Here is a 14,060-nt window from a genome sequence, read left to right as displayed (position 1 = left end):
TAAATAGATTAATGTCGCTACAGTACAAAATGACAAAACTTTGATCTTTTGGGAACAGAGAAAATCACGACCTTATAAACATTGCAATGGCAGAACACAAAATACTGACAGCAAAACATTTATGTCACTATGCAGCCTTGCTAAAACATTATTTCGATGCCAACTACAGGACAGTTAGAAATACATACCGTATAACAAGACCTCAGACTACTAATTATATCACATATAAATACAATAATCACTACGGAAAGGCCACGCGAAACTTCTACATCCCAGACATGATAAACAAATTACCTTTTGAATACAGAAACCTTACAAACTACAATAGCCTGAAAAAAAAGAGCTCTAAGGATATACTATGAACAAGAAACACGCACTCCCAAAATACCATACAAACTTAATGAAACACAATATATTCGTTCAGGCTTCCAGTTCAGCGACGCATCAATACATTCCAAGTTATTGTGTGTGTGTGTGTGTGTGTGTGTGTGTGTGTGTGTGTGTGTGTGTGTGTGTGTGTGTGTGTGTGTGTGTGTGTGTGTGTGTGTGTGTGTGTGTGTGTGTGTGTGTGTGTGTGTGTGTGTGTGTGTGTGTGTGTGTGTGTGTGTGTGTGTGCCCGCGCGCGAATTTCTCAATCATAGATTTCGTAGCTTCCCAACACAGCAAAAAAAAAAAAAAACACCAATACATAATAACCAACTGGTGTCATCCTCAGATAAGCTTACATATAAGCTTCGAGGATGAAAGCAAAGAAATTAGTTCTCATCCAAGATGTATCATATGGAACCAAATGCATGTAATGTACGTATCACATGAAAACCAATGTATGTAATGTAAATATCACATGTAAATTACTATTACTATGTGACACCTCCATGGAGTTCAAAAACTCAACGAGGGAGAGTGTGCCAACAGCATCGAACGATTGATCCCCTTCCAACTACTAACCGCTATTATCCTTATTAACTAACTCTTTCGTTTCCGATCGATGATGCAGCAATAGAATCAACGTAATAGATCCCAAATTTATGAAAAAATATTTTACGTAGGTCATTATAACTTGTGAACGTTTTCCGCTCGAATCTGCGGATCAGAGTATTTTCATAGTTCGCTCCGAAGTATGGAGACTAAACCATGGGACGATATCATGCAGCACAGCAAAATCTCCTCGTGATAGAAGATTACATGATAACATGACTCGTAGCATGCATTGCGTATTGTCGTAATTCCTTTCCTGTAATATTTAGGGACTGGCCATTTAGGATTCACTATATGCTCATTCAAGATTAGGATTTAACTGGGACGTCATATGATTCCAGTTTAACTTCTATCATTTACTCTTCAACTCATAATAGTGTTTTACGTTATTTCAGGAGCAAACATTCCGATGCTATCTTCCACCGGACAGACAGCACATTGATGGAGAATATCGGTTCAAACATGATGATGTAGCTAAGATCAAACCACACCATAGTGCAAGCAACAAACGGCCATGGGGCCCACCTTAATAAGATGTAGGACCTCCTTTCGCTGCGATAACTGCAACAATCTTACGGGCATAATTTTCTCAAGAATAAGATAGCGATCAATGGACATTTTTTGTGCAGATTCGTGTTCCAGTCGATGCCCGAAACTCCGCATTCAACGTGTCGGCCGATGAATGGCGGTTTTTACATATTAACCTTCGCATCTCCCTACGATCACGTTAGGTGAGTGTGGTGGGTTGTCCACTGATGGTAGCACTTTGCAATTGACTCCGTGCGCTTCCATCTCAGTATGGCGTCACTGATTGCTGACCTGGGCTGGTCCAATTTGTCAGTTATTTGCCGAACAGACACGCCTGCAACATGACATCTTATCACAACGCATCTTTGAAACTCCGTCAGTTCCCTTCTCAAAGTCATTTCGCCCGGACACAGTTGCACTGATTCGAGAGCATCACATTCATCCAATTTTTACCAGTTACAAACACGTGACCTCGTTACATGACTCGATATACCATGACTATGAGAGTGTCCGTTGACTTCTTTCCAAGCAGTGCATATAACACAAACGTTACAGATGTGTGGACGACTGTTATGGACGATTTCGCAGACAGCACCTCTACTTATCTGCCCTTGGTTAGCCATTTAACCGCAGTCAATCTTCTGTTGGTTAGCGTATCCGCTCTCCAGCCAAAAGGCTGCGGGTTCGAATCCCGCCATGTCCATGGCGGGATTCGAACCCGCACGTTTGTGATTGTCGGTGAAAATACGAGTTAGTGGTGGTGGTGGTGGGCGGTAGATGGCGTTGGTGTAGATAATGGTGGTAGTTGCAGTTCGTTGTAGTTGATGGATTGAGTGGCGAAGGCAATGGGTTGCAGAGTAGGCCCTCCTTCAATGAGTCTTTGGACTCACTGGACGTGTCATATAATAATAATAATAATAAATGTTGAAAGTTCTTCCTCTTGGTTATACGATAAATTAGAAATGCGAATAAATTATATTGTTGGTTTACTCCTTTATGAAGTTTGCACGTGATGTAGCATCTTCATAAATGGGCTATTTTATATAGAGGCTAGTGCATTACTTCAACCTGAGTTATATCTTCTGGGTCTAGCTCCCACTGACGAGATCTCAATAAAAGTCGAAACCGGTCTAAATAGTGTCTTCCTTCCCATAATGCATAGCATTATGGGAAGTGTGTCGCTTTGCATTATGGGATACTAAGGCAAATGAGGTAAAGTTATTAGCTTCTGTATACAAGTGGCCCATCTAAAGTGACATCACGCACAAACTTTGTTTGCTTTTACTTCGACAAAATATAAAATAAGAATATAATTTATTCTTATCTTTAATTTATAGTATAAATAATTAAAAACATTTTCAATTTCTAACTCATATCCAAAGTATTTTAATAATAAACTATGACACCTTAAAATTATTTGTATATAAAAATATGACTTCTGCAATTCTTCAGCATTACTTTAATTGTCAATTGACCGTGAGATGCGGTGATTGATTCATTCAATCCAATACCCTTGGAGGGTAATGGATGGCAATGCTGTAGCTAATGAAGTTCTAACTGAGGCTCGGCTATTGCTGTTACCCTCCTGCCATGATCAGAGCTTTAATTTAATAGCTCATTAACACCTTATCCATACACTGTCCTCTACAGATAACGGGGAATATGAAAAGCATTCTTGCTTCGCCCCTTTAAGCCAGTCCTTATATATATATATAAGGACTATAAGGACATTACTTTAATTGTCAATTGACCGTGAGATGCGGTGATTGATTCATTCAATCCAATACTCTTGGAGGGTAATGGATGGCAATGCTGTAGCCAATGAAGTTCTAACTGAGGCTCGGCTATTGCTGTTACCCTCCTGCCATGATCAGAGCTTTAATTTAATAAAATTTAATAATTTAATAGCTCAATAACACCTTATCCCTACACTGTCCTCTACAGATAACGGGGAATATGAAAAGCATTCTTGCTTCGCCCCTTTAAGCCAGTCCTTATAAGGACTATAATATAATAATATAATATAATATAATTACTTTAACTGTTGTAGGTTATTATAACTGTTGTAGGCTATGGATAAGATAATGTTGTATGACTTCAGCATTATATATATATATATATTTTAACTGTTGTAGGTTATGGATGACGTTGTGAAAAGATGGCGGCTCGTGTTAGTGTTTCGTGTCGTGTATTATTGATGATGAATTGTGAATTTGATTGATGTTTTTAGCGATTTATATATACAGGGTGTTCGGGATAAATTTGACATATTTATAATTAATTATATTTTTCCGTAAGTTACATGTATTAACACACACTTCTCTTCATTTAAAAGTTTGGACCCTTCTTCATTCATATACAAGATGTCAGAAAGGATGGATAGCTGGAACCCACCTGAATCATGGAAGAGAATAACTTGTATCATGATGATTCGTGCCCGCCATCAAAATAAGGATATTACGACTGCTGCCCAATGCTCCCTGAATACAGTAAAAACAATCAGGCATGAACTAGAGACTTGCAATGGTGACTACGAGGATGTAGCAAGAAGAAAGATCCCTAGCAGACGATCTGATTGCGTTCGTACAGCAGAATTCCTCGCAAATCTGCAGGAACAGGTGTTGAAGAACCCTGGCATTGGAATTCGGGCTTTGTTCGTGGAGTTGCTAACTGTAGTCAAGCCCTGGATAACAAGGGTAGCCAATGGTAGGCCGTATGTATGGCAGCAGGATTCGGCCCCTTGCCACACCTCTGGGAAAAGTCAAAAATGGTTGTCTGAAAATTTCTACGACTTCACCAGTCCAAATGTTTGACCTCCAAACTCCCCAGACCTTAACCCCATGGATTATTTTGTATGGGGCGCAGTTGAAAAAGACACCAATCGCACTTCCAGTAATACAAAAGCCCAGTTAATGGATAAAATGAAAACAGTTTTTGCGGCCCTTCCCAGGGAGACTGTAGCATCAGCTTGTTCGAGGTTCCGAAGCAGAATTGAAGCTGTGATCGATGCTAATGGTGGTTATTTTGAGTAAATCTTGTTGATAGTATTGTAATTAACTCTGCCTGTAATGTTTTTTTTGTCAATTCATTAAATTTAATAGATACAAAGAAGATTTTCTTTTTCCTTACGAAACTGTCAAATTTATCCCGAACACCCTGTATATATATTTATGCTTATTCATTAGTAATAGTAGTTAATTGCTTGCTACCATAAACAGTCACTTTATTTTCCATAGTGCTTTATCCAGGTAAGTCATTTGTAATTACAAGGACGATTCGCTAGACCTACAGCCGCTGGTATCCTTTGTTTGTTTCTTATAGTGACATTTTATTGCTGGTAGACACCTAAGAGTGTCTACGGGATTTGCTAGTGGACCCTCAAAAGTCCACAGGATTATCTTTACCTGCTCGGGACACATGAGAAATCTCTACTCTTTCTCCATCTGTGTCGTAACACATTTTAAATTATTGAAATGGCAAAACTTCTGAATGAGACTAAATTCGAGGAAGTATACATGGAATTCCTCAGACTAGGAAATCTGCAGAGTGATAATTGGCCGGGAAAAATGAAATTGTATGACGCGTTTCCCTCCGAATGTGTCTCAGACGTTGTCGCTGAAGATCATTTAGAATCAGTGCCTTCTACTCCTTCAGACTTTGTAGAAGTGCGCGCACGCAAAAAGCGAAGAACAACAGAAGAACCGCACAATCACAATACTGAAATCGAACAGGATTCTCAGGGTTCGAAAGCCGCTATTTCTCCCAAAGAAAAGGTGCCTCCGATCATCCTTAGAGAGCAGCATAAGTGGGCAACTTTAAGATCCACAATGTCCAATCTGCATATTCGTTTCATTAAGGCCAAAAACATGGATGAAGACATAAAGATCCAGCCAGCAACAGTGACAGACTATAGAATGTACACCAAAAAACTGGACGACAGAGGCATATCTTTGGTCAACCAGCATCCACCATTTGCACTCAGCTCCGAAAAAAACTTAAAAGTAGTCCTTCGTGGTGTCTGTGAAGACATTGAGACAGCAGAAATAGCTGCTGACCTAAATTCTCAGGATCTGCCTCCAGTCAAGGTCAGCAGAATGTACAAAGCAGACAAGACTCCCATGTCATTAGTCCTTGTTGAGATTCATAAAATATACAAGGATATCTACAACTTAAAAACAGTCTGTGGTCACACCGGAACCACTCCGTAAAAGATCATCTTCTGGGCAGTGCCACAGGTGCCAGAAGTTTGACCATGCCCAGAATCTATGCAGAGCGGAATATAGATGTTTGAAATGTGGAGACAGCCACCCAACCAATACCTGCACAAAGCCGAGGACTACCTCGGCCAAATGTGCCAACTGCAGTGGCCCTCATCTTGCGAACTACAAAGGATGTACTCAGCACCCAAAGAACAGACGGATGGAGGCAATCAATCAGCCTTCCTCCTACAGTACAAGAACACCAGAGGCCCAGACATCAAAACCAGAGACTCAGCGACCACAGTCGGAGACCTCCAATAATAGAGACACCCAAAAGCAAACAAGAAGTTATGCCGATGTGACCCGTACAATTAGACCAATTCCAGAACAAAATCAACCAACAGCACCTAAAAACCTAACAGCTGTTATTACGGCCTCACTAGCAAACCCTACTGCAACCTCCACTAAAAGATTTCTTCGTGAAACGCAGGTCATCCTTACAGCTCTCATAAATGAATAGTAACAAACTCATTCCAGCATCTCTTCAGATAGTTGCTTGGAACGTAAATGGCCTCAAAAACAAAATCTGGAACTCCGAGATTTCACATATAGGTACAAACCAGATGTTATTTTAATCAGTGAAACTCATTTAAGACCCCCAGACAATCCTGCAATAAGGGGCTATCACCTATACAGAAATGACAGACTACTGTACAGAGGCGGCGGCACTGCCATCTTCATTAAAAACTACATTAAGCACCACTCTGTGAGCAGAGCGGAGCTTAATGTAGAACCACTAACAGAGTGGTTCTACATTAAAAGTTATTCTACACTAATTACATTAAAAGTGGTTCTACACTAAAGGTTAGAACCACTAACCTTGAGATCACAGGCGTGGAAGTAGTCACCAGCTCCACTGGCAAACTTAAAATCTACTCAGCTTACAACCCTCCCCAAAAATCTCTACTTCACTCTGATCTAAATGCCATCTTATGCATCAGAGAGCCCACCATTATTGCCGGGGATCTGAATTCCAAGCATCCTGCGTGGAATTGTACAACCACAAACAAGAATGGTTGCATCCTTTACAATTACTTAGGATCAAGCAACGCTGTTGTGGCAGGCCGCACCGAACCAACTCATCTCAGTACGTTCGGCACTTCTGACATCCTGGATATAGCTATCCTGCAGGATATTAAACTTACAGTACAGCATCATATCTATGGATGAATTATCATCCGATCACAATCCAATTCTACTACAGTTGTGAAATCAAGAATACCTGTGTCCTCCTACATTTCATGGGAAAGACTGTCAGCAGCACTCAAGGATTATATTGGACCTGTTCCTCACATACGCACAAAAGAAGTAGAAACTGCAGTTACAAATCCCACACAACAAATTAATTATGCTATAAAGGTAGCTTCCTCCTACAAATCTGCCAGCAAGCCAGATCGTTTGCCTGAAGACATCATAAACTTGATCAGAGACAAAAACAGAGCTAGGAAAACATTCCGTAACACGTGTGCACCACAAGATAAAATATATCTAAACAGATTAAATGGGGCAGTAAGAGATGCACTCATAGAGACCAAGTATGGAATGAAAAGTTATCCTCCATTTCACCTACTGATCACTCCTTCTGGGGACTACTGAAAAATATCAAAAACAAAGAGAGATCACTTCCCCCAATATTCTCTGACCAGGGGCTTGCTCACACAGATGTAGACAAAGCAGAAGTTATAGCATACAACTTAGAGGAGCAATGCAGGCCTTCGTATGAAAACCTTGACTTTGACCACATATATAAGATTCACAGCAAGGTCAGACACTCACTCAAACTTCCTATCACCAGCACTATCTATATTGCACCAATGCCACCTGCTGAGATATATGACATTATTAAAAAATTAAAGAACAAGAAAGCTCCTGGGCCAGACGGCATTACTAATCGGATGATTAAACTTCTGCCCCGAAAAGCAGTAGTGCACCTGACCAGTATAATAAATGCAATTTTAAGATTTCACTATTTTCCTTCCGCTTGGAAACTGGCTGACGTAATTCCTATACATAAGCCAGGCAAAGACCCACACCTACCGCAAAATTATCGTCCAATCAGTCTTATCTCAAATCTGGGTAAGGTTGCAGAGAAGGTCATCCTCTCACGACTCCAAACCTCAATAAATGACCTAAACATCCTCCCTAAAGAACAGTTTGGTTTTAGGCAACACCATAGTACTACCCAGCAAATCCACAAAATTGTCGAATACATCACCACCAGCTACAACTGGCGCCAGTGCACAGGCGCTGTTTTCCTAGACCTATGCAAAGCATTTGACAAAATCTGGCATTTTGGACTCCTGCATAAACATATCTCAGCCGGTATTTCACAAAAATGTTTCATCTAATCCACTCATATCTTCAGAATAGATCAATGCAAGTTAAAATCAACGGTTCTACATCGTCCCAGCGCCATATCTTTGCTGGAGTGCCGCAGGGATCTCACTGGCTCGATTGCTGTTTTCCATATACATGTCAGACATCCCGCACAATCCGATGACTTCCTTTTTGGCCCTGTATGCGGACGATAACGGCAATACTAACCAGATCTCTCAGACCCCATTTCATTACCAGAAAGCTTCAAGAAAACCTTCTGAAGCTGGGGGGTTCGTTCTCTAAGTGGAGATTGGAAGTCAACCCCTAGAAAAGCTCAGCCGTTCATTTCTCAAAAAGGCCAATGTCTCCTGTAGGAGATGTGTTACTGTTCAATACTACAATTCCCTGGCAGACAGAAACAAATTAACTGGGTGTAACTCTCGACAAAAAACAAGCTTTCAACCAACACATCAAGTCTGCGTGCGCAAAGGTATCTAAAGCCATATCTAAGATCTATCCGCTAATTAAAAGAAATAGCAAGCCCAGCAACAGAATCAAATTGCAACTATACCAGATGACGATTCGTCCTATAATCACCTATGCCTCTCCGGCCTGGAGAGGCATAGGTGATTATAATAATGCTAACATCATCAAAATACAGCGAGTGCTGAACAAGTGCTTGAGAATGATTCTGAACGCCCCGTAGTATGTTAGAAACAATTAACTCCACAGAGACACAAATATTACCTATATTTTCTCTTTTCTACAATCCTTAGCATCCAAATTTTTCCTAAAGACGTCTACACATCCCAACGATTTGGTTCAGCAAGCTGCAGCATACGAGGCAACGGACATATTCAAACATAGAAGACCAAAAGCTATGTTAGCCTCCTTTAGTGATGCATAATCTCCATGCCCATTCAGGGCGAGCAATCTGCTGATAAATTTTACCTTCACTGTAACCACAACAGATAGCGGGGAATATGAAAAGCATTTTGCTTCATCCCTAAAGACATAAATGTCAATTGTCAATTGTTGTAGGTTATTTTTACTTGAATGAACCATCGTTTAGGTTAATCAAAAGAAGATAATGTGATATGATTTAATTTAATAATTTAATATGAAATTAGAAAAAATTGGGAACAAGTAGTGATGAGTTTAGTAGTGATCCTTAGGATCATTGAATGAGATTCAGTCTGATCACACAGTTTTTGGAGCGTATCTCGGAAATTAAACACACCTCAATAAAGGTCGAAACCAGTTTGAGTAGTGGTCCTTCCCATAATCCATAACATTATACATGTCTGTAAGGATATGTGCGTTGCATTATGAGATACCAAGGCAATTGATGTGAAGTCATTAGCCTTTATATGAGAGTTGCCCAGTCGTGAAGTTACTTCACGCGCTTTGTTTGCTTACACTTGGATAAAGGACTAAATCAAGAAGATAATTTCTTGGCATGTTTAATGTCTAGAATAAGTGCGTGAGCTTTTCGAAGTTCTTATCAGTCATTGAGATATGGATGGACATTCTGATTTCTTCGTAAGTGACGCTTTTCGGTCATTTTTGTATATGCTAATTCACTCAGAGGTAAAATACTGTTACCATTTCATTTTTGTGACTGCGCACACATTCAGCATGGAAAACAATCAAAAATTTAAAGTAATATATTGTAGATACATCCTAATAAGAAGTGTGATAACAATGTGATGCGTTTCCAATATATAATACTCTATCGATTTTTTTTTCTTGTAATCCGCTAAAGGAATTTTTTTTTTTATTAATTATAAACGAATTTAGATTCTCATGTTAGATCTTTTATAAACAAAATTATACTCAAATAACTGGCTTACCTGTTTTTCCCACTTCCTCTGCTCCCATTATAACTATGTTGTATGTATCCGATCTAGGGGCCCGGGCACTGGAAACTCCTAATTTTAAAAACTCTAACCTTCCTCTGCTTGATCTCTTCGTTTCCATTTATTGTTGGATTAACAGATTTTATCCCTCCGGGCTTTCTTCAGATGTGAATATTTGTCAATTCTCACCAGCAAATCAGAAATCTGAAGAAATCAGAAATTTGGTTCTTAACCCCATCTGGTGGTGGGAAATATCTAATAAAAGGTTAAAAAAAATTGTACACATTTTTATCACAAGCTGACAGTTACATTTGTTTTATGATAATAGTCAGAGGAGGAAGGGAATGTGAAGTCAATTGATGTAGATTTCTTTCTCTTACTGAGGAAGAGGATCTTCATCGGTTGGCTAGTGATTTGGCTTAAAATAGTAAATGAATCATTTATTTTATTTATTTATTTTTTTTAGTTACGCAAACAAACAAAACATATCCCTTTGAAGGTGTTTGTTTTCGGTTTACTCGTATTACGTTTCGAAATGAAATACGATAAACCTTCTCAAACTGAGCATGTGCAATATATTCACTCATGCGCTGTTTATTCAAATTGCCATTCAAACATTTCATTTCTTTTAGATTTTTCCCATTAATAACGGTGCCATTTTTATTCGGGTTTACTGAATTTACTCAGAGTGTTGTAGCTCTCTAGTAATTTTGTAAATTAATTTTACTATTCTAATGACTATAGCATTTAATCGATGCAGTTATCAAACTGCTGTTGAAAAATGAAATGGAAAAGAATGAATTATAAAAAAGGAAATTAAATTACCGATTAAATTACAGTTCCTTAGATGAGACATTAAAAGGTTGATATATCTGTATATAAATGTTATTATTATTAATACTATTTTTATTTTTAAGCATTCATTCATTTGTTGTTTGCTCTCCCATTTAATCATATGACACACCATTAATTATCCTAAATCGATTATATTCATAAGCGGATATACCTAAATGTAGTGAACGATGCAGGTGAAATGGGAATCAATCGACCGTGATATGCGGTCGATTGGTTCATTAATGTCCTTGGGGGTGATGGATAGCAACGCAAAGCTGTACCAATGAAGTTTAACTGAGGTTCGGCTGTTGCTGCTACCCCTTTGGGCGAGGAGTTTTTGAGTCCGCTCTCTTAAGGTTTTTACCTTAAGGGAGCACTTTGAGTCTCCGGGGAAGGTGTTCTCCGGCACGGCCCGCTGAGGGGCTTTGTCGGTGAATTATTTTCCTCGGAATTTGAGCGGTTCTGCTCGGTAATCGAGTTTCACTGAGTAGAACCAACGCTGAGATTTGGACGGTCTTTCGCCCACGAATGAGTGGCCTAGAGATCGTCCATATTTTTGAGATAGAACCTTTACTTACATAGTCGATTGATTCATTCAATCCAATACCCTTGAAGGGTAATGGATGGCAATGCTGTAGCCAATGAAGTTCTAACTGAGGCTAGGCTATTGCTGTTACTCTCTTGCCATGATTAGAGCTTTAATAGCTCAATAACACCTTATCCCTACACTGTCCTCTACAGATAACGGGGAAGATGAAAAGCATTCTTGCTTCGCCCCTTTAAGCCAGTCCTTATAAGGACTATGAAATATCTCTTGGAAAATGCTCTTTCCGGTGAATGGGTAATAATTCAACTAAGTTGGGAAAGATGTGCAGACAGATACGCTGTCTATAGAAGCATGCCTAATTAAACAAATCGTGTTATTATTATTATTATTTCGTGACACCTCCAAGGAGTCCAAAGGCTCATCGAGGAAGGGCACCTACTCAACAACTTTCCGTCTCCACCACCATTTTTCTGTGTGCGGGATGAAAAAACCCAAGTTTCCGGGAGAAAAATCCTGCTATCTTCGTATGAGATCGGAGGTATCAGGCTTTTTTCCTCCTGAAACTCGTGAGAAAAGTGTTGAGCTATTCAAAGTGAGTTAACTCTGTGACCTATTGGTTTTAGGATGTTACAACATGGGACTCTGTAAACCATTCAACTCCGAGACAAACAAATGAATGACTTTGCATTCATTTCTAAGCCAAGTCAAAAATGGTCAATGAGTAAGAAAAGTCACCAACTTTCAAATCTTAAATGTCAGCTGTGCTTTGAAAGTAATAAATGGTCAATAAATAAATAAAAATGACGAGCTCACGTAATGAACTTTATTTTCCTTCCATGCAAAAACACTAAGTAATATTCTCTTAATTATATTTTAAAATATTTTCAAACTTCTCTCAAGTTTTTTTTTTTTTTTTTTTTTTTTTTTTTTTTTGCCAAAAGCATCAAGCACTCATGGCATTTAGAAATGATCATATCCTCATTCGATAATACTGAAATTTTCGCTATTTCCTCATAAGAAACGTATCTCTCCGGTACAACTCATTTTCCTCACAATAACCGCCATGTAGTGTGCTTTTTCTGTATTAAATCGCACGACATGCTTATATTGAGGGCCGTCAGAAGCGGACATGCGATGCATGCGGGCGCCGATACGAAGGGGGCGCCGCCGCCGGGGTACGGTTCATAAGTTCATTTTTAAGAAACAAAATTTTTATCATAAAAACAAAAAATTCTTAGAATGATCAATATTAAAATAAATAAGGCCAGATACACCGAATAAAAATTTAAAAAAATTGTATATTGCCGCCTCTTTGATCAGCCGGCTGTTTACAATTTTGCAGCGAGAGCTGGCTAAACTTGCCTGCAGAATGTTGTGTCTCCTGCAGTCTATCTAAAGTGAAACGGTGAACGGTTTTTATGCGCAGAAACGAATTTTCGTACAAAACATTTGTTGCTAGTTTGCCAGTCATATGTATGCATCTCAGTAGGCTACTGACAGCATTGCAATGTGGACTATTATTTCGTCTCTGTGTCGTGTTGTGTAATAATTTCTTGTGGGTATAAAATAGAAATGGAATCAAAAATTTTAAAAAAAGTTATCCGGTGCAGAAAATTCGTTCGCCTTGCGTTCACAGTGACTGGGATTCCCGAGAGCTATAGGGTAATCCCATCTTATGTGGCCGCTAATTCATAAGTAGTATAGAAATAGAAGACACAACATAAAAAAAAAAGAAGAATTTTAATTAGGAAAATATTTTTGGAAAATTTTGTAGTGTTTTTCACCATGATATGCGTTATCCAAGAATATCCAGTTTAGAATATCTGAAAAACCATGCTGAACAACCATACTAAGTTATCGAAGAGATAGTAGGATTGTTTTACATCCCAGAAATTCATATTTTTCAGAGAAAACAGGAAAAATAGCAGGCTGGCTATTAACATACGTAATACACTGGCAAAAATACTTTTTTTTTTTTTTGGAAACACCTGGAGATCATATGCACTCCAGGAGGCAAATTTATGAATTATTTTGAACAGAAGGTGTTAGCCGGTATCATAGAAAAACAGCCAAACTCTCATTCGAAGCAAAGATCGATAACTACAATCTTTGCTTCGAATTGCCTTCGCCGATAGTTTTTCGGCGTTTGAAACTCATAGATCGTAGTTATCGATCTTGAGTTTCACTTACTGGCTATATAATAATATAGGATTCTTATCCATTTAATATCTATTCAATTGCCAGAAAACTAGCCTTTTGGCTTTTGGTTTTAATTACGAAATAAAACGTTGTCTGTGTTGTCGTTTATTGTTTTGTGTTTCCGAAAGTTTTCAGTGAATGAATTATCGATTGTTTTAGTAACTTCCTGCACACAGGAAGTTCTGCTTGTTGGTACAAGCCTTCTCATATTATGGCAATTATTTTGCCACTGATTACACACCCCGAGATATCTTACGTTTTGAGAAACCAGTCAGGTGTGCTGTTTTGAAAATCGTGGCTCCAGCCTGAGAAAACACCTCACAATAAGCCCTTTATCGAACTCGGAAAGATCGTTTGTTTTTTTTTCCCCCATTGGGATCAACATTATTGACGATGACCGACCAGCAGCATTCTTCAAAAATTTGCCTAGGACACGTGGTGACTCACAAGTATTTTCCATATACGCTATGTGTAGTGAAGAAGGAACGAATGAACCTGTTGGTATGCGCTTAAATAATTGGTGGGCCAAATTAGCTCTAT

At 38.9% G+C, this 14,060-nt stretch overlaps 1 protein-coding gene across 2 annotated transcripts in view; it reads right to left on the bottom strand.

The window, feature by feature from the left end:
- LOC150104899 (ras-related and estrogen-regulated growth inhibitor-like protein) overlaps positions 1-14,060 on the bottom strand; it is a 91,668-nt gene that overhangs the window by 73,158 nt on the left and 4,450 nt on the right. The window contains exon 2 of one of the 2 annotated variants that reach the window (XM_090396044.1): positions 9,935-10,195. In XM_090396044.1, coding sequence (XP_090252170.1) covers positions 9,935-10,061 — 127 coding nt within the window. In that variant the 5' untranslated portion in view covers positions 10,062-10,195. The remainder of the gene's footprint in view (positions 1-9,934; positions 10,196-14,060) is intronic. The other variant, XM_090396045.1, reaches the window with a different exon arrangement.

Source organism: Typopeltis vanoorti, chromosome 7 (genome assembly GCF_054136105.1).
Source record: "Typopeltis vanoorti isolate ZY-2024b chromosome 7, IOZ_Tvanoo_1.0, whole genome shotgun sequence".
Taxonomy (NCBI): Eukaryota; Metazoa; Arthropoda; class Arachnida; order Uropygi; family Thelyphonidae; genus Typopeltis; species Typopeltis vanoorti.
The sequence above is the reverse complement of the archived record's forward strand: the minus strand, read 5'-3'. Positions and strand labels throughout refer to the sequence as shown.